This window comes from Meriones unguiculatus, chromosome 2, assembly GCF_030254825.1.
Source record: "Meriones unguiculatus strain TT.TT164.6M chromosome 2, Bangor_MerUng_6.1, whole genome shotgun sequence".
Taxonomy (NCBI): Eukaryota; Metazoa; Chordata; class Mammalia; order Rodentia; family Muridae; genus Meriones; species Meriones unguiculatus.
Window position 1 is genome coordinate 106,822,635 of NC_083350.1, and position 20,102 is coordinate 106,842,736.

Sequence of the window (20,102 nt, forward strand, 5' to 3'; positions counted from 1 at the left end):
ACAGCTGGTATAAGTGCCTAGCTTTTCCAACCAGCTTTTATTCCAATAGTTGTCAGAATGTTCCCTGAACAGATAGATAGCACCTATATTTTTGGGGTACATGCTTAATTCTACTGAACTCAACTCAAGGTCCCAGCAGTTTGTTTTTATAAACAACCTTTCATTTGACTTTGATGATTGCTGAAGTATGTGGACCACACACCATGGTATACATACACCCTTCTAGTAATTTCATAGATAAAAAGTAATTTTACTTGCCAGGATCTTTCCCCGTTGCCAAACATTTTATTAAATATTTGAGGTGTTAGATTGCTTAACAGGCAGCAAGATTGATTCAGTTAACTGAATCTTGATCTTGAATGCCTTTAAAAACAGTGCAGTGAGGTGGGTATGATGGAGCATGCCTTTAATTCTGGCACTCAGGAGGCAGAGGCAGATGGATCTCTCTTCCAGGCCATCCTGGTCCAGGGCAACGTGGGAGTGGGGAGCCTATGTTACACAGAGAAACCCTGTCTTGAAAAACCAAAACCAGTGGCAAAATATGCAAGGGATTGAATGCAGGAAACATTATTATAGGAAGACTTAACCAGACTCAGTGACTGAAACAGTTAAGGATGTAATCAAAGATGATATGCATTCAAATCCAGATAATTAGGATAATGATAGTCATGGAAGGATGTAGTTATCAGGGAATATTATAAATCCAATTTTTAAGCTTCTTTAAAGCAAAGGACAGTGTCATCAGAACAAAACAACAGCCTACAGACTGGGAAAGGATCTTCACCAGCCCTATATCTGACAGAGAGCTAATTATTCAGAATATATAAAGAACTCAAGAAGTTAAACAGCAACAAAACAAGTAATCCAATTTAAAAATGGGGTATGGAGCTAAACAGAGAATTCTCAATAGAGGAACATCGAATGGCAGAAAAATACAAAATGCTCAACGTCTTTAGTCATTAGGCAAATGCAAATCAAAATGACCCTGAGATTTCACCTTACACCCATCACAATGGCTAAGATAAAAAAACTCAAGTGACAACACATGCTGGAGAGGATGTGGAGAAAGAGGAACCTTCCTCCATTGCTGGTAGGAATGTAAAATTGTACAAACACTTTGGAAATCAATCTGACACTTTCTTAGAAAATTAGGAATAGCACATCCTCAAAATCCAGCTATATCACTACTAGGCATATATCCAAAATATGTTCAAGTATACAACAAAGACATTTGCTCAACCATGTTTGTAGCAGCTTTATTTGTAATAGCCAGAACCTGGAAACAACCCAGATGTCCCTCAATGGAGGAATGGATACAGAATTTGTGGTACATTTACACAATGGAATACTACTCAGCAATTAAAAACAAGGAAATCATGAAATTTGTAGGCAAATGGTGGGAACTAGAAAAGATCATCTTGATTGAGGTATTCCAGAAGCAGAAAGACACACATGGAATAAACTCATTTATAAGTGGATATTAGAAATATAATATAGGATAAACATACTAAAGTCTGTACTCTTTGTAGCTAAGCTGTACTCTTTGTACTCTGTAGCTAAGCATGAAGGAGGATCCTGGGTAAGATGATTAATCCTCACTCAGAAAGGCAAATGGGGTGGATATCAGAAGAGGGAGAAAACAGGGAACAGACAGGAGCCTACCACAGAGGACCTCTGAAAGGCTCTACCCAGTGGGGTATCAAAGCAGATGCTGGGGCTCATAGTCAACCTTTGGGCAGAGTGCAGGGAATCTTATGAAAGAAGGGAGAGATAGAAAGACCTGGAGGGGACAGGAGCTCCAGGAGGAGAGCAACAGAACCAAAAAAATCTAGGCCCAAGGGTCTTTTCTGAGACTTATACTCCAACCAAGAACCATGCATGAAGATAACCTAGAAGCCCTGCACAGATGTAGCCTATGGCAGCTCAGTATCCAAGTAGATTCCCTAGTAATGGTAACAGGAACTGTCTCTGACATGAGCTCAGTGGCTGGCTCTTTGATCACCTCCCCCTGAGGCGGGAACAGTCTTACTAGGCCACAGAGAAAGACAATGCAACCAATCCTGATGAGACATGACAGGCTAGGGTCAGGTGGCAGGGGAGGAGGACTGCCCCATCAGTGCACTGGGGGAGGGACATGGGAGCAGAAAAGGGAAAGAGGGTGGGGTTGGGAGGGGACAAGGGAGGGGCTATAGCTAGGATACAAAATGCATAAGTTGTAATTTATAAAAAAAAATAAATTAATTAAAAAAAGAAAATAAATTCAATTTTTGGCACATTAGATGAAGAATTGACAGTTAATTTTAGGTGCTTTGAAAAAGATGACTTGAAAGTATAGTAAAGAAATTAAAACTGTATTTGTTTGTTCCTCATACTTTTATTATCTATTTCACTTTTACATTTTTATATTTCATTATTATACTCATCTTTCTATTGTCTATCCTGGTCTACTATAATTTTTGGTTCTAAAAATAGAGTGACGTAGATAAATTGAAGCAGTGAGAAAATGAAGTAACAGAAAAGATTAAGGCATAAAAACTCTATCAACTATCAACTCTAGGTAGATAGAAATCCAGAGGTAGCAAGATGATTGAAACCATATGGAAGAAAGCTTTAGAAAGTGAAAGGACAATGGAACATCAAGGGAGCCAAGGAGTGATGCAGGAAATGCAGTTAGGTGAAAAGTCAATTTCTCTATGCCTTACTGTTCTAGATAGAGTAACTATTAATTCTAATAGTTAAGTGAGAGGATGTCTTTAAGGCAACTAGCAAAGTTAGAACTAATGTACAAGCAGAAAATTCAGTCATGCTGTTCATTGTCATTTAATCCTGAGTTCTGATGACTAGATATACAGTTTTTATTCAGAAGTTACACTGTGATCCAAAACTGTAGTTTGTGAATATCTGTAACTAATGTACTTTGTTTAGCTACCTGGTGGCATTTAAGAAGTGTGCTTACGTGCATGCATAATACTCGTGGGAATGAGCCATTAACATCTCAATCTTTTCTTTCAGATGTGTGCATCTCAGGATTGAGAGGAAGAAACAAGACATGGGCCAGTCATCAAGATACTTCTCTGGGAATTGTTGCTGCTGATAATCTCTTTTATAGAGTCTTACAATGAGTGTTTGGTTTAAGGAAGATTTTCATATTTAAAAGATTTTCATCTTGGAAATATATCAAGTGAAATTTTCATTCTTTTGAGAAACATTTTCCTCCTAGTAAATTATCCTTGTAATGGGCGACATGGCAAACAACTCAGTTGCATATAGTGGTGTGAAAAACTCTTTGAAAGAAGCTAATCATGATGGAGAGTTTGGAATTTCGCTCACAGATCTGCGGGCTCTTATGGAGCTCAGGTCCACAGATGCATTACGAAAAATACAGGAATGCTATGGAGATGTCTATGGAATTTGCACCAAGTTGAAAACATCTCCCAATGAAGGTTAGTCTGATTGTATTGTTTAATCATTGGTGCAGAGAACAGTGTTTATTCAGCTCAGATGGAAACGTGCTTATATTGTCTTGACTACTGCATTATCATTCCATGATTTTAAGATTACTATGGTTAGTGTCTGTTAACCTGCACATTATAGAATGGTGAGCAGAACTATTTTGTCCTTTTGTCTACATTAGCGCTCCAGTTTACAATAACAGGTTTGCCCTTCACTGGAGATATAGAGGATAGAACTAAGAGCAGTACCCCCCAGGGGATTCAGTGGAAATAAACTGTTCACTAGCCTTAATTTTGCCTGTGGCTTAAAATAGTTCTCACTTCTAGTAGCCGTCAAAATTGTTTTAGCTCATGGGACTTAATCTAAACTTTTACTAATCAGTTGACGAGGTCTGAGTGCAAGATTAGATGACACTAAGTTTTTCACTTAGTAAACATTTATGTGGTCAGATTATGTTGAATTGCCCTATGTTTGAAAAGGCTTTACTGTCATGAATTCCTTATCTTATAGTATGAACTTTGCTATATTATGACCTTTGAAATGATCTGACAAAGTTAGTCTTATTGTTCATAAAATTAAGAATACAAAGTTTTCCCAAATTTCTGAAAAGAAAATGAACAACTAAACTGAATGTATAGTATGTTAGTATCATATGCTTAAAGAGAGAAGTTAATGGAAAGGGGAAGGGAGAAGTATTGGAGGAGTGTATGCTTGCTTTTGTGACATCTTAAGCAACAGCACTGGACATGAGGATAAATGTTCAGTGAGTACATTTTATTTTAGTAGGCTTAGCATTTTTTAAAGTTTATATTGATATACATTCCAATGCTAGTTATAGAGAAATTATGGAAGCTGTTTTTCTCAACATATTTAGAAAATTACTGCTGGTGACAGTACTTAATGTAATAGCAAAAGGTAATTTCCAAAATTATTTGGGAATTTTAAATCAGACCAGAAAGTTCTTCAAGAGTATTTGTGTAATTATGTATGAATGTACTTGTGACTGATATGATAGGTAGGCCCTTGGAGTTCTCTGTGTTGAGGAACTCAGGGTCTGAGCTTACAACTGTCCTAAAATGACATCATCTCACTGCTTGAGGTCTTTTACTGTGAGGTACCTCAAGATTTTTCTTTATCTTTTCAAGTCAGGACTGTTAACAATGTAGACCTCCAGTTACACCTTAGTGAGATGATAAAACATGAAGCTTGTTCATTGTGCAAAAATGCTTTGAGATCACTTAACTTTTACCATGTTAGATTTATTCATTGATATGCTGTTTCTCATTGTTGAGTCTTAGTTTTCTTTGCTGAGACATATTTACTGTATTTCATCTAAACCTGACCTATGAATGCTTCATGATCAACAGATTAATAGGAAATATTAACATTAGGAAACCCTCATTGTCACATACATTTGTTCATAAAAGGCATATTGAGTGGTGAGGGATGTCGTCCTGTAGCAGGGCACTTGCCTAATAAGCACAATCCATAGGTTGGATGTCTAGTACTGCAAAATGTATATACTGAACTTCAGTTTCACATATACAATTGACTGCCCTTCACCCAACCTTATTTTTAGTATTTTGTTGCTGTGAGTTCCTAGAATCTTTGGTTCCCAATTACTGAATATACCTTTCCTATGTCTTGTCATTTTTTTATAAGCATGATTTCTCATTAATTTGTACTGTAGCTTCTTGTTATTTTAAGTAGTATTTCACATTGAGTTTGATTCAGTTAATGAATTAATTGGAAATTTTGCTGCTAGTAAATTCTGGGAAGAAGAGATTATTTACTCTTGACAACATGGTAGAAGCCATGAGTGGTCTCTAGAGAACTGATGTAACATTTAACATTTTATCTTTATTGTTTATGCTTTGGGCATTAAGTGAAATTATATACTGTTTTTTCATCTTTAGTTTTGCAAAGTTTTTATTTTTATTTATTTTTTTAATATTAGTTACAGTTAACTTTGTATCCCTGGTGTATCCCGCTCCCTCTTTCCCTCCCAATCCCACTCTCCCACCCTCATCTCCTCCCTGCCCCTTTCCAAGTCCACTGATAGGGGAGAACCTCCTCCCCTTTTATCTGATACTGGTTTATCAGGTGTCTTCAGGACTGGCTACAAAGTCCTCCTCTGTGGCCTAGTAGGGCTGCTCCTCCCTCTGGAGGGGGGGGGGGAACAGGACACAAAGAGCCCGCCATTGAGTTCATGTCAGAAACAGTCCCTGTTCCCCTTATTAGGGTAACCCACTTGGATACTAAGCTACCAAGGGCTACATCTGAGCAGAGGTTCTAGGTTACATCCATACATGGTTTGGAGAAACAGTCTCATAAAAGACCCCTGTGCCCAGATATATTTGGTCCTTGTGGAATTCCTTTCCTCTCCAGGTCATATTAAACCCCCCTCTTTTTTTTTTTTCTTTTTGATTCCATGCACTCTTTTGCAAAGTTCTTGATCATGTTCTTTATAATACTTTATAATGTTTTCTAAAATTTATTTAAACTGGTCTTTACAGTTTATATAAATAATTTGTCATTTTGAAATGCTCTTTTAAAAAATTACAAACAGTCCATTGTCAGTATTAGATTTGTGTTTATAGTTACTGAAATCTAACAAAAATGGCAACAAACTTCATAGAAATATTTCCAAAGGACTCTTCACTTACTAGAAATTTTTCACCCCAAAATCTTAAATTTTTGTCACTGATCAACCAGCTAACTCATAATAAGTGAACCATGATCAAAAGTAAGCAGTTGGCATGTGTATAGTCAGCGTGTGTCTAGACCGTTAATAAACACCTTTTTGTTAAAATAATTGCTATGCAGAAAAAGTGAAAACTGAAATGGTTCTTCAAAGTACAAGGGCCTTGTTGCTGAAACAAAAGGTGTACCCTGTCCCTTTAGTGCTTTTGTTAATGTCACTTTTTAAGTGGCATTAAGTGACATTAAAAGTGGCAGGTACTTTTTAAGGCCCTGGATGTATATCCATGAATAAAGCAATGATCTGTACTTTATTCTCAAAAGTGGGAGATAGACAGTTCACCAAGTTAAATGTATAGTGACTAAATGAAATATACAGTGATAGTATGTTGGGCTTAAGAGAAAAGTAAGTGGAGAAGGAAAACAGTCCTTCTGGAGGTGCCTGTGTTAGGTTGTGTACTATCTGAAGGAGCAGCTCAAGACTATTCTTAGGAATAGCAATAACAGAAACATTTAAATTAGATAAGTTTTTTGTGCTAGGTTCGTTATTAGTGCTTTCTTACAAACCATTTTTATCCTTAAAACTCCTTTATTCTGTTTTATAGGCAAGAATGCCACCCTTCCCCCAAAAAAGCTTACCCAGAGTCACATTTGAGCTGTGGTCTCCCTGAGTGGAAGCTTGTAAGTGGCAACAAGACAGCTTTTTATAAATTTTCAGTCCAGACACTTTACAAAAGAGTTGAGATACTAAGAAAGAGCCACTTTGTTCTTGTCTCCTAATTTTACCCCCAGTGGAATAACAGACTTATTTTTGGAGTTACATGGTGGATAAATAGTTTTGTGTGTCAACTTTCAGTCAGTGACAAAAACTTGAAATAAACAACACTAAAAGGAAAAGTTTTCTTTGACTCAAGTTTTAATGAATGTTATCATGATTACATGGCCTGTTGGCTGTGGGCTGCATGGAAGCAGTAATCATTAGCAAGCATGCATGGCAGAGGAATGCATTCTCTTGGTGGCTTGAGGGGGCAGGGAACCAAGAGCCCTTTGGGAAGCATTTAAGATCCAGGCTGTGGATAGTCCTGCATCCACTCTGGTAGAATTTACTGTGACAATGGCCACTCTCAGCTGCTCCATCGTAGTATCGAATTCTCCAGTCCAATTACCTAAAATATAGCTCGACAATTGTTTAGACAGATTTGCAGCACAGGAAAAATTCTCATGTTATATGCTAGTGACTCAAAGTCCAGCATATTTTCATTGACAGCTAAGTTGAGCGATTTGCCATAGGATATCAATTTGCTCCTGCACGAGGTCAATCCTCTGATCATCATGGATTGCTGCAGCCATGAATCATCTGAAGGAATGGGCGGGCATGGGAACGTTAGCAGGCCTTCTGGTGTTGGTCTCCTTGGTTTGCCTGTGGTATATATGCAAGATTAGAGTCTCACAACAGTGTGATGCAGCCATGATCATTCAGGCCTTTACAGCCATTGAAGCAGGACATTCTCCCCAAGCATGGTTGGATACCATAAAAAGCTAAAATGTTACGCTCAGGATGCGAGGCTAAGCACTGCACTCAGGGTCAGCCGCTTTGGACCCAGAGAAGAGCATGTCTGGTTGCATGCGGGTTGATGCCCCAGGTCCCGCCTCTGAGAAAAAGGTATCGGACGGGTCTGATGCTCTTTGGGTGGATGACACCTAAATGAACATCGGTACAAAGTCCCAATTTATTTCTAATATCAGAGATCAGACCTCTACTCTTGCCTGATGCGTCTAAAACAAAAAGGGGGAACTGTAGAGAGCTGCGGAATGCTATGCCTTAAAGATGGAGCTGGTTTCCGCCTTCCACCTTCCCGATGGTGAGTGCTCTCTGTCACGAACAATTCCCATTTGGCTAAGGATCTGGCTTGCTTCCATGTATGTGGACCTATCTGCATTGCCCACGTGGCACGCCTGGGTTGGCTACCCAGAGGCTATTTAAGCTGTGGGCTGGCTTTCCCCAGGGTCCGAGGATTGTTCAAGGTTCCTGAATAAACTGCATTGAAAAAAAAAAAAAAAAGATCCAGGCTGTGAAGTTCTCCTCAGTACCCTTTAAAAAGCATGCCCTTCCTATCCAGGTAGCTGTGTTACTCTCTTCCTCATTTGCTCCACCAGCTTACCACGTGCTCTCTTAAAAGGTACTGTTTGAACCTATTTCAAGAATACTACAAATATATGTTGACCACATTTGTACATGTTTGGGCCAGATGAAATCTTCCCATCTTTTTGATTAACCATCATAATTTCTGAGGAGATAGAAATTAAAAGTTGAGGGTAAAATGAAGTTGAGACTTGGCATGTCATATTTTTAGCTGTATCTTTTAGAACAAGCTATATCTTACAGTCCACACAGCTCTAGAGTATAGGTTTATGCCAGAATAATATGTTTATAATATCCTAACACTTAACATCATTTTAAACTATTTTTCTTTTGTATCTTATTTCTCTATATTGACTACTATTCATACTCTAAATCCCATTTCTCGGTCAGTTAATTTTCACATTAGCTTCAGATGTCTTTTCTATTTTAGAACTCCATTATCTTTCTTATGCTTCAAACTGGATGGCAAAGAAGATTCTGCTGCAGATTTCTGGAATGCAGACCCCTAGCTCCAGTCAGTATCTGTTATGTAGTAGTAGTGCACTAAATAAAGTATCAAAAGTAAGTTAATAAAAATTAAAGGCAGATGCTGAGTTAATAGTCATGGCTTTGTGCACCATCAAGGGAAGAAGTCGAGTAAAGCTGAGCTTTGTAAATGGTAATTGTCAAAAATGAGATAAAAGAGGGGCTAAAATAAAACCAACGTAGGAAGCGAAAGGTGGCAGTGAAGAGAAACAAACATGGTATATGATAGGAAGCAGGATAGGAGCAATAGCCACTGTCACTGGTTGCCTAGTTTCCATGTTTTAAGTGACAGTTTATATTTGCACTCCCTAGAAGTAAGTCTCTGGTACTGGTGTACTTTGACCTTGTCCATGTTGTGATGTGTTTTACTCTGAGAAAATTGACTTTTCCCTAGGGATACATCCTATTGACTTAGGAGCTAGTACAAAAAATGCTCTCATGCCCCATGGTTTGTGCTTGGCTTTGCAGATAAGCACAGATGTTCCGCCAACCCTGGTGTGCTAACATACATGGTTTTATGCTTTTGAGTTCTGTGTTGATCCTGCATGACCTTGTCCAAGAAATGTATTGCCACTGTAGTAAAAAAATAAATCTTTTTTGATGTCTGCTTTGGTCACTTGTTTTTATTGCTTATATTTTTTTTAAGATCATTTTAGCAGCTGGGCATGGTGGCACATATCTGTCATCCCAGCATTCTGGGAGGCAGAGGCAGGATCTCTGTGAGTTCGAGGCCAGCCTGGTCCACAAAGTGAGTCCAGGACAGCCACAGCTACACAGAGAAGCCCCGTCTTGAAAACAACAAAAAGATCATCTTAGCAAGTTCCCAAAATCTGAAGCATGTGTATTATAATTTTAAAAGTCACACTTGAACCTGACATAGCCTAAAGTAGCATGTCATTGGTTTTCGTTGTGCTTCTAAGTTTAGTATTTAGGCAACAGTAGATTTTCCTTTTCAGAATATTCCCTGTCTTCCTTCCCAACATACTCCTGGAGTTCTATTTCTTGCTAGTAGTTCTTCCCTCCTGTGCTTTCCCGGACTGTTACTGCTTCTGGTGGTTTGTACACTCTCAGAGGCAATGCCATCATCTGGGTGCTGATGGTTCCCATGTTAGCAGCCCCAACCCAGGATTCCCCACAGCCTGAGCGTAAAGTCCCAATTCGTCATTCTCCCCCATCCCCGGCTCTGTTTTCTGAACCTCTCCAAACTTCCTGATGAAACTGTTACCCATGTTGCATCCAAGGTTGAAAATTGAATGGCTTTGACTTATATGTAAAAATTTTTAACCCATTTTCATGTAGTCATTAAGCCTTGGGAATTCTAACTCCTAACTTTCTTTTTGCCAACAGTGTCTCCTTCACTGTACCTTGTGGGTGGGGTACACTGTATTGTCTTTCAAAACTTCAGCTAGGGTAGTAACTGATGTCTCTTTCATACACTGCCTGTCTTTTTTATCTAGCCTTAAAGCCAACAATATACTATTTGGCATTATTTTTGGAATGATTTTTAGACTTCTCACGTAACCTAGAACTCTCCTTTTGATCCTTTTACCTTCTGAGTTGATTCCCTAATTCTTAATATTTGAAACAGTGAATTTTTCAGTTACAAATAGTATGTCATGCTAGCTCATGTTTCTAGTCTTTTTAGTACTGGTTTCTAGAGTACCTCCACCTACAACACCATGTGAAGGACAAAATATGTTATTCTTCCATAAGGATAGTATCATGATTGAGATAACAAAATAAATATATTAGAATTCCTTCAACCACCCACCCCTTACCCCATGTGAGTTTGAAGTCCATTTCCTTGCTTATTCCTGTAGTATTCCCTTCCACTGCCATCTAATATTTAATACACTGGGTGCGTCTAAGTGAATGTTTGTTAGTCATCCCTACCAAACTCTGAGATCTTTAAGGTTAAGAACTAGGGAAAGATATCGTGCCTGACTCATTTCTTGTATGTTCAGTATCTTTCTACACTGCCTAGCACATGGTAGCATATAGTAATCAGTATTTAAGTCTGACTTTAGATAGATGAATTTAAAGTTTGAGGGAATTACCTCCTTCTTCAAAACTGAAACAATGAAGAATTATGTACATGAACACATTTCCACATACTTTTTAGTTTGTCCTTTTTTCCCACATAAGAAATTTACCTTAACTGCTACACCCATCCCACCATCATGTGCATGAACACACATGTACATCCCTAGTCACACAGTTCCTAGTTGTATGTGGAATGTATTATCCTTGATTTTCACTGTATCTACCTGCTTCAAACACTCCAGGAAACCTACTCCTTTCCTAATTTAGAATCAACAACTGAGCTGCCATATTTTCTTACAAGTGTCACAGTGATTTGATAAAATTGGTTTTTATTCTCTCGCATTCAAGTATAAGGTAGCTGTTACTCTATATTATCTGTTCATAGGATCAATTTTAGGCCATTTTTACTCCCCACCTCAGTAGATGCAGACAGGGCAAGTATATAAATTTGAAACTGCTTTCTATGGGTTGTGGTTGTATTTTCTCTTCATGAAGCAACTGAGCTATTAGAAATCTGTCCTGTGCTTGACCTTGACTGGTTGCTACTATGCTATAATCAGCCAGGCTCACAGGATTCAGCAGATTCTTCATTGTATTTATTGATAAGTTATTCATAATAATTTGTTACTATTATAATTCAAAAGCTGGAACCAGGTAGTTTCCTTGCCAGTTCTATTCTTCCTGCATGGACAGCATCTTCCTGATTTCCATCACACTGATGTCCTCAGCCTGGATTCCATCCCCCCCTTACCTCTTCACAGGTCTTAACTAATAAAATTCATGATTTTTATAGCAATCTGTCATCTTCCCTATTTATCTCATTTTCTTTCGTAAATAATTTGCGTTAATATCTGTCACTCATCTTTGAAAAAAACAAATAATACGCTCTTAAACTCACCTTTACTGATGTATTTCTCCCCAATGTATCACGCTTCTGGAGAAAAAAAAAATGGATACTTACTGTTCACTCATTCCCATTATCTATTTGGTTCTTTCCGATCAGACTTTCTTCTACACTGTGCTGCTGGAAAATGCTTGTCAAGGTCACCATCTTTTGTCTAACGAAAGAAAATGGGCCGTTTTCAGCCTTCTCATGCCATGAACATTTCCTGTAGTGTCACTATAATCTTCTTATGGAAGCTTCTATAGTACTACATGAACATACTTTATTCTGTCTTAGGTTGCATCATAGTGCATCTTTCATTTTATCCTATCTTCCTGCTTATTCTGGCTCTAAGAAGCACTCATCTAGCTGTCTCCAGAGTCCTGGTATGTTGCTAACTGTCTGGCTCAAACTTTGCAGAGAATTCTCAATATGACTATAGCAGTCAGTTTACTAGACATCGTCACTTGTTTGCTCAAGTCTGCAAAACAGAACTATTAATTCCTTCTCCCCCTTCCACCAGCCCTGTGGTTTCCAAAGCCTGCACTATCTTGGTAAAAAACCGCCATCTACCCACTCACATGCATACACATTAGTGGTGATTTTCAGTTAAACCCACCTGCTTCAAACATTCCAGTGAACCACCCCCACTCAAGTCCTTGGACCAAAAAAAAAAAAAAAAGGTTAAAAGTTAAGTCTAGATACCATTCTTTATTCTTCTCTTTCCCTTTCATCTCACATCCAATCATTCCTCATCTTGTCTGATCTCCTTCCAAGGTACCTGGCAGATGCAATTAGTCTTTCTCAGTCTCTACATCTAAAAACCCAGAATCAAGCACTTTTGTCTCTTTGTACAACATCCCCTCGACTGGTCTTTTCCCTGGAGCACTCCAACATAGCAGTGTAAGTGACCTTTCTAAATTGCACATTATTTATCACTTTCCTTCTTTAAAACCTTCACATAGTTCTCATCATAGTTAAACTGAATAATACTCTTCCTTTATATCCCCCCATAATCTTGTCTCTGTTTTTTTGTTTTTTGTTTTTCCATTTTGACCCATTCTTCTTTCTTTTCTCCTTGTTCACTGGAACCTATCACCCTAGCACCCACAGTGGCTTGCTTTCTGGTTCCTAAATTTTGTAACCTTGTTTTGATCTCTGGCTTTTGCTATTCGAGCTTATTGAAAATGCTTTGTTCTGGTCTTCTTGTGGCTGACTCCTCATCATTCAAACTCATTCAGATGGTAGTTTGATAGAAAGGCTAATGTAGTCAGTCCACTGAGTGAATTCTGGTAGCCTTTTAAAAATCACCTTCCCTGAACTGCAGGTATCCTTAAATTCCTAATTTTATCTATTTGTCTCTCTTAAGATATAATTTACACTTTTGGGTATAGAACTGGCTCCCAGGATATAGAACAGTGTCTGGTGTCTGTAGTGGTTGATGATTAGTAAATATCTTCAGGCAGCTCACAAAAGTCTTAGCTTCATGATACCAAGATTATTAAATCTAAAAGTTTATGTTCCCAATGGTCTTGATACTTCTAGCATCCATATTTGTAATTTGTCTTCCCCCTACTTAACTTAATAAACTTTACCCTGCAATTTATGATTTACAAACTTAATGCTTTCTCCTTCAAAACAACCTTGTTAAGTTATTCCAACAAATAATACTGCTGCTTTACCGGAGAGGAAAAATGACACAAGACTTCAGTATGGAACCTGCATCCTAGGACTTCTAATTCTGCAGCAGCTTCATTGTTGTATGGTAGAATCATCTGCTTAACTGTACATGATATTTAGAAGAATCACAGAAATCCTTAGAGTAACCAGCTTTTCTTTTAGCTGTCTTTAACTATGTGGCTTATCTTTTCAATATTAACATAAAACATTTTCTGTAGCTAATAAAAGATAAAATTTGACCTATTTTTTGTGATTATAATGGTAATTTTTAAGTTGTATAATGAAAGGTAATCTTTATTAAATATGAGTTTAAAAGAATTTTATACCCATTTCTTAGATAGTGGAGACCAGCACAGAACAGATTAACACTCAGCCTTGTTCCTCCTTAGTGTGGGGTCATTGAAGCAAGAGACGAAACAAATTACCCAGACTTCCCAGTATCTAGTGTCATCTTTATTACTGTAGTTGTCTCTGTCTTTATCCTGGTGACTATCTCAGAGTATACAGTGCTGGAAGGTTTTGATTGACTTATCATCAAGGCTTTTTGAAGTGCCTAGTGTGACCATGTCACAGTTACCAGTGAGACCATTCTCTGGAGTCTTCTTTTGGTACATTCAACAAGGCCAGTGATGACTTTGGATCTGCCTGTTAGTGTCTTGTTTTAGCTATGTCTTCTGACGCCTCTTCAGCTCTCTGTTTGCCTCAGCATTGAAGTGATGCACTAAAAAAACGAGAGCCTTCTAATAATGCGGCCCTTTTTTGTTTACTATGTTGCTTTTCATAAATGGGCTCCTACAAGGTTTAAAAAGAAAAGGTTGAAATAAGGTCTAATATGACAAATTAGAAGGTAGTATTCTCTGTTAACCTCTGACACCTTCAACGTTGTTAAATAAAGTAAGGAAAAATGAGATCTGTGTATGCTGCGTTTTACATGTTCAATATGTGCATGCATGTGCACTTTTCGTTGGAGGGTTCTTGATATATCTGGGATTTTCTGGATGGATAAGATCAAATTGAGGTAGGATATGCTTAATAGAGTGAAGGAAAGGCAAATTGGTGTTTGTCCAACTCTTCTTCATCTGCCTTCCTAGCTTTCAGATTCCACAGCCTAAGCATTGAAAGTTCCATCCTACAGTGCACCTTTCCCCCAACAACAGTGGCAACTGCAGTTCCCCTTGAGAGGCCGTTGTGACTCTCTTACCAATCAATCTACCTAAAACTAGCATTTTAGTAGAGGTGCTTTTAGAGGCTATGTTAAAATGAACTCTGTTCTTCAGTAATTAAGGCTAAAAAATAGCATTTTGCTGATTTGTGGATTAGCTAGCCAGGGTTCCGTACCTGAAGCAAATCTGCCTTGTGTGTTTTTACAGAAACTTCCCCTATTTTAGAAGGAATACATTTCTAAAACCAGGGATGTATTCAATTTTAACATAAACTTTCAAATTGTCATACTTGATTCTGATATCTTAGCGTCTATAAAGAAGTATGGTCAAAGGAAGCAGCTAAGAAAGTGAAGGTGAAATTTTTAAAGCCACTTTTAAAAGGTTTTGTTTGTTTGTGTGTTTGTTTGTTTGCAGTCATGGGCATCAGACCCAAGGCCTTCCATGTGCTACGTGTACTCTACCACCGATCTGTGTCCCAGCACATGTGATCCACTCTTAAGTTAGCTACGTAAAATTTGTACTTAAAGTAAAGCTCTATGTTTCTCATTGACTTAAATGCTGTGTGTTTAGACTAAAAAGAACAAAAGTAAACATTCTGATATGGTCCTGTGATTTACAGTCTGAAGTGTAACAAATTAATATGTTTTGAGTAAAGTGGATACTTTCACTTATAAGTCCTCAGACTTGACCGAGATTTGTTTTCCTTTTATCAGGTTTAGGTGGAAACCCTACAGATTTAGAAAGAAGAGAAGCAGTGTTTGGAAAGAACTTTATACCTCCTAAGAAGCCAAAAACCTTTCTTCAGTTAGTATGGGAAGCATTACAAGATGTCACTTTAATTATTCTAGAAATTGCAGCCATAATATCATTGGGTCTGTCTTTTTATCAACCTCCAGAAGGAGAAAATACACGTAAGTAAATAGGGTTGGGGAGGGTTTGTGTGATCCTACGAATGTCTGTCACAGTAAGCCTTGAGTTTCAGTGTTGCCTGCATCATATGAGGAAACACAGTTTAATTTTTCTTCCATGCGTACATACTGTGTGGACATAGTTATACATCTGGGTACTACATGTGTATGATAACAGCCTGCTAGCAGGAGCTCCAAGTCTTAAAATTTTGATTTTATTTTATATAGAAATGCTTACACACAGGTTTAATACCCTTCATCCTGCAATGCTTAATACCTAAGGTGTTAGATTTCATGTCTTTGGATTCAGGAATATTTGCAAAATACATATATAATGAGATTCCTAAGGAAAGGGCCTAAGTGCCACATGTATTTATGGTTCAGAAATATATTCCCTGAAGGTAATTTATACAGTATTTTAAGGAATTATCTACATAGTTTCCTGGCTAGAGTTTTCCACTGTGGCGTTCTGTCTGTTCTCAGAAAAATTCAGATATTTGAGTGTTTTGGACTTGGGGGGATTCAGTCTGTGGGGGACATTGTGACCCATGAGGAAATATAGCATGGAAGGTCAGATCAGCTTTAGTGTCTATCCACAGATGGTTTGTTGTGCTCTTAATGTTCTTTGCTTTTCATTTATTCTTTCAGTTTCTTCGTTGCCTTTTAAGAGGCTTTATTATAATGAATATTAGCATTACTTTAGTCTGTATATTAAGGAATCTAGCCTGGATTTCTGGATACTGTATTCAAGTTATCAAAGGACCCATTCTTCAAAATGTTTTGTTCATGGAAGTTTATTCTTCTGCTTTCTACACTATGAAGAGTTTAATTTATAAAAAGTTGCTAGCTCTAGAAGTTGACGAGGTAATTACACAAAGACATTTCACAGAGATGTGCATAGAGCTTGTGTGAATACCTTTTCCTCACAGATTTTTAAGCCAGTCAGTCACAGTGTGTGCCTGTTTATTCTTACATCGTGTAGAGTAGAGCTCCTGAGCAGCAATACTATTAAAATTTGATCAAAACCAGTCCTCATTGTTCACTGGACTCATTCTTCTAGATGAGGCACAAAAAAAAAAAAAAAAAAAAAAAGGCATTCAGATTATAACCTCTCTCAAAGGGACATAAAATTGTTCCCAGATCAGAATCACTGGTGCAAATAACAAGGTAGTTGGATAATATATTAGTCAGTGTTTAAGCAAAAATAATAAAAATAAAAAACAATTTTTATTTAAGCAAATACTTTGTATAATTTTTCTGTAGAAAAATAGAGGGAGACAAGTAATCAGAAGGAAATAATATTTCCTGGAAAATACCACTTTCTACATTTTCCTATTTTTAGTATATACCCTTCCAGATTCTAAAGTCCTATATGTTTCTGTTCAGTCGTCTATATGAGTGTATGCATGCTTTTTGCAGGTCTTAAAACATACAAGTGAATTTATTCAGCCTTCATTATAGAATATTGAAAACTGATGTTCTAGATTTTTAGTTAACAAGTTAGTACAAACAATTTTTATTTTAACAGTTTTCCCTAAGACTGTAAGGAAAGTATTTTCAGTGGTGCAAAGATTATTATGAGCAATGTCTATGGCATGTCTTGGATGCCTTCCTTGCATCCAAGCTACTTCATTTATAGGATGTAGTGACTAGAAAGTCCCTCAGAATTGTTAGAAATGCTGCTAATTGACTAAATCTGATAGGATTCTAGAGTTATCCTAAAGCCCTTTAAGATTCAGAATCCACCTAGGCTTTTGTCCTGTGGTAGAGTTATTTTATAAGAGTACAAGACAAGAACGGCTGGTTCCCGTAGGTCACAGGTCAGCCAGCCTACCAGCAGCAGAATCACTGAGCCCCAAGTTCAATGAAAGACATCATCTAAAAAAATGAGGTGATGAGTGATTGTTGACCTGGCCTTACATGCATATGCACATACACTCACAATGGACGCCTATAAGCATGCACACATAAAATGATTACATTTCCATGTTTTTTGACTCTTAGTAAAACTAAATATTTGCTAATGCAACTTAGAATATAAGCCTATTACAATTGGCATTTTATGGAAAGTTATTAACTCCCCCATATCTGTATAAGTAATTTTGAGTGAAAAGAACGTTGGAACTTTTTGTTTTTAAACATGGTCTTGCTATGTAGTTCCGACTGCCCTCAACCTTGCCTTCCTTCTGTTTTAACCTTCCATTCCTGGGATTACAGACACGTGCTGCCACACTCATGTGGCATTTATTTTAGTACGTTTTCTGGCTTAAAGAGAGCTGAGATCTCATGTCTGTGTCTGTGTTCAATATGTCACATCCCATGTAATGTGATCCTTGATAAGATAATTTTTTAAAGATTATTAAATAAATAATTTTTAAATGGAATAGTTGCGTTGAGGTAGATATAGGTGGGATTTAGACTGCATATCATTTGAACATATTTCCAAGGGAACACTTTTTGGTAAAGTGTATTTCCAGTAGGAGTGACAGCATAAAACTTTTTGCACCTTTGATCTTGGATTTACTTTCTTTACCCATATAGCTTCTAAAAGCTTTGCAGTGGTCACCAGCTGGGAAAGGTCTCAGTTCCTAGAGATACTGTACTATTCTCTGTTCAAAAATCATTGGGGTGATGTGGAGTAGAACCATATATGAATGAAATATGTCATTGTTTCATGTTTTCTTTGAAATATTCAGTAGTTTAGAGATAAAAATGTGTTTCATTTAAAGGTGATAATTCCATAATTGTTCACAATTCCTTCCCTTTAACCTCTATTATGATGTCTTTAATCATTTGTGGTTACCCTTTCAGGAAAAATTTGAGCATATACCTCTAAGTGTAAATTTAATTTTATGTATTAAAAGTAGAAATTTGAAGACTAAAGTGATAAGCTAAAGACTAAAATTTTTAATTGTTTTTATTGTAGAGAAGTAACTGTAAGACTTAATTGGCTTAGTTTTGCCCTATATTTATTTCCATGTTTTACTAGCGGCATTTTATAGTGGGAAAACATAATTACCAAGCCCATATTAGGTCTCAGTCCTGTCAGTGACACAGAAGCTTTGTTGAAATAATAATACCATCTTCTGTTTTTATGCTTTTAATAAATGAAATGAAAGCTCAATGTATTGCTTCAATTGGGTAATATCTTAGCATTTTTCTGAGTTGATAAAAGTATTCAGCATGGTATTTTGACCTTCATTTGTTTGTGAATCCAGACTTGATCTGACTCAGAAAGTCTCTTATCTTTCATGTCTGTGGGTTATCTTTACATGTGTAAGTCATAAATTTATTCAATTGGTTATTGTACACAATAATGTGATTATTTCTTCCACTTGAAAATAATTAAAATACAAGTTCTGATAACTGAATCAGGCAGGGTTAACACAACACTAAATAGATCATCCTGCTTCCACTTTATCTTACAAAGAAAAAAATGCTCTGTTCCCAAGAAGAGTTGAATTCTAATCATTTTCCAAATGTTTTTTGTGATTATTAACTTCATCCCAAGTGGATAGTTCTCTCGTCTTTTCTTCCTTGAACAGTTACATATTATTCTCCAAGACTGACCATTGCCTAGTAACCTCACACTCTAGATTCTTTCTTGTGTCTCTGAACATCTCTGTAATATGCTTAATCATCTCTAGAATTACTCATTTACTCACTTTTATTTTTAGTATTGTTCCCAGCTTTGAGCTTTGTCCATCTAGTAGTTTCAGACATTCCAGTTCAGCTCAGAAGACATAATTTTATGTAGTAGTCCAGAGACTATATCTCTTCTGGTGAATATTTAGACATTCAAAGCAAAGCTTCCGGAAAGGATATTGCCAGTGACAGTATGGTAGCACACACCTGTAATCCCAACACTTTGGGAGACTGAGCAGGAAGATGGAGAGCTTGAAGCCTGCCAGTGCTATACGGCCAAAACAATAAAAAGAAGAAGATTCCCTGCATGTGTTCTTTTTCATTTTTCAGGAGCTCATCGTGGACCACTGAGTCAGTTTTAGACTTTAGTAGAATACAGCCATTGAACAAGGACCACCTCCATTACCTTTCTGTGGTTTTAGGAACTTGTGGAGTCACAGCCCATCCTTTTCTGACTGCTTTTTCTGCTTTGGAGCATTACTACTGACTTCAGTTTCTCCCTGGAATTCTCTTTCCTTTGATCTATATGCTGGTGGCCTCTGATCATCCTATGACATGTCATGGGCATCATAGAGTAGCCTCTGTGGCTCATTCACCCTCACTTTTTGTAATATACAACCATGTTTGATTTTCTTCATGAATTTATGAATGCGTAATTATTGATGTCTTACCTGAAACTCTGTATTTCATCCCAACCTTGGTTTCCTGAAGTAGTGTCTGCCACCCAATAGGTGTTCATATAGTTGAACAGACAAGTAGCCCTTAGCTTAACTGTGTATACTACAGAAACCAAACTGTAACCGTGGAACTGAGTATGAATAATGGACTATATATTATCCTTAGCTTTTTACTTATATCTTGTCTGCCATCTATAATAATAGCAGGCATCCTCTTATACTGAATAGCCATTCGCATTATAATTGCAAAGGAAAGTTTCTTAAGGGAAACTGCAAAGTGTT

The 20,102-nt window shown here is 37.3% G+C and overlaps 1 protein-coding gene across 7 annotated transcripts in view; it reads left to right on the forward strand.

Moving 5' to 3' along the window:
- The window catches only part of Atp2b1 (ATPase plasma membrane Ca2+ transporting 1), a 112,365-nt gene that overhangs the window by 49,822 nt on the left and 42,441 nt on the right, over positions 1 to 20,102 (forward strand). For all 7 annotated transcript variants that reach the window (XM_060377955.1, XM_060377952.1, XM_021643208.2 and 4 more), the window contains 2 exons: positions 3,013 to 3,443; positions 15,304 to 15,501. In XM_060377955.1, the coding sequence (XP_060233938.1) occupies positions 3,236 to 3,443; positions 15,304 to 15,501 (406 nt within the window). In that variant the 5' untranslated portion in view covers positions 3,013 to 3,235. The remainder of the gene's footprint in view (positions 1 to 3,012; positions 3,444 to 15,303; positions 15,502 to 20,102) is intronic.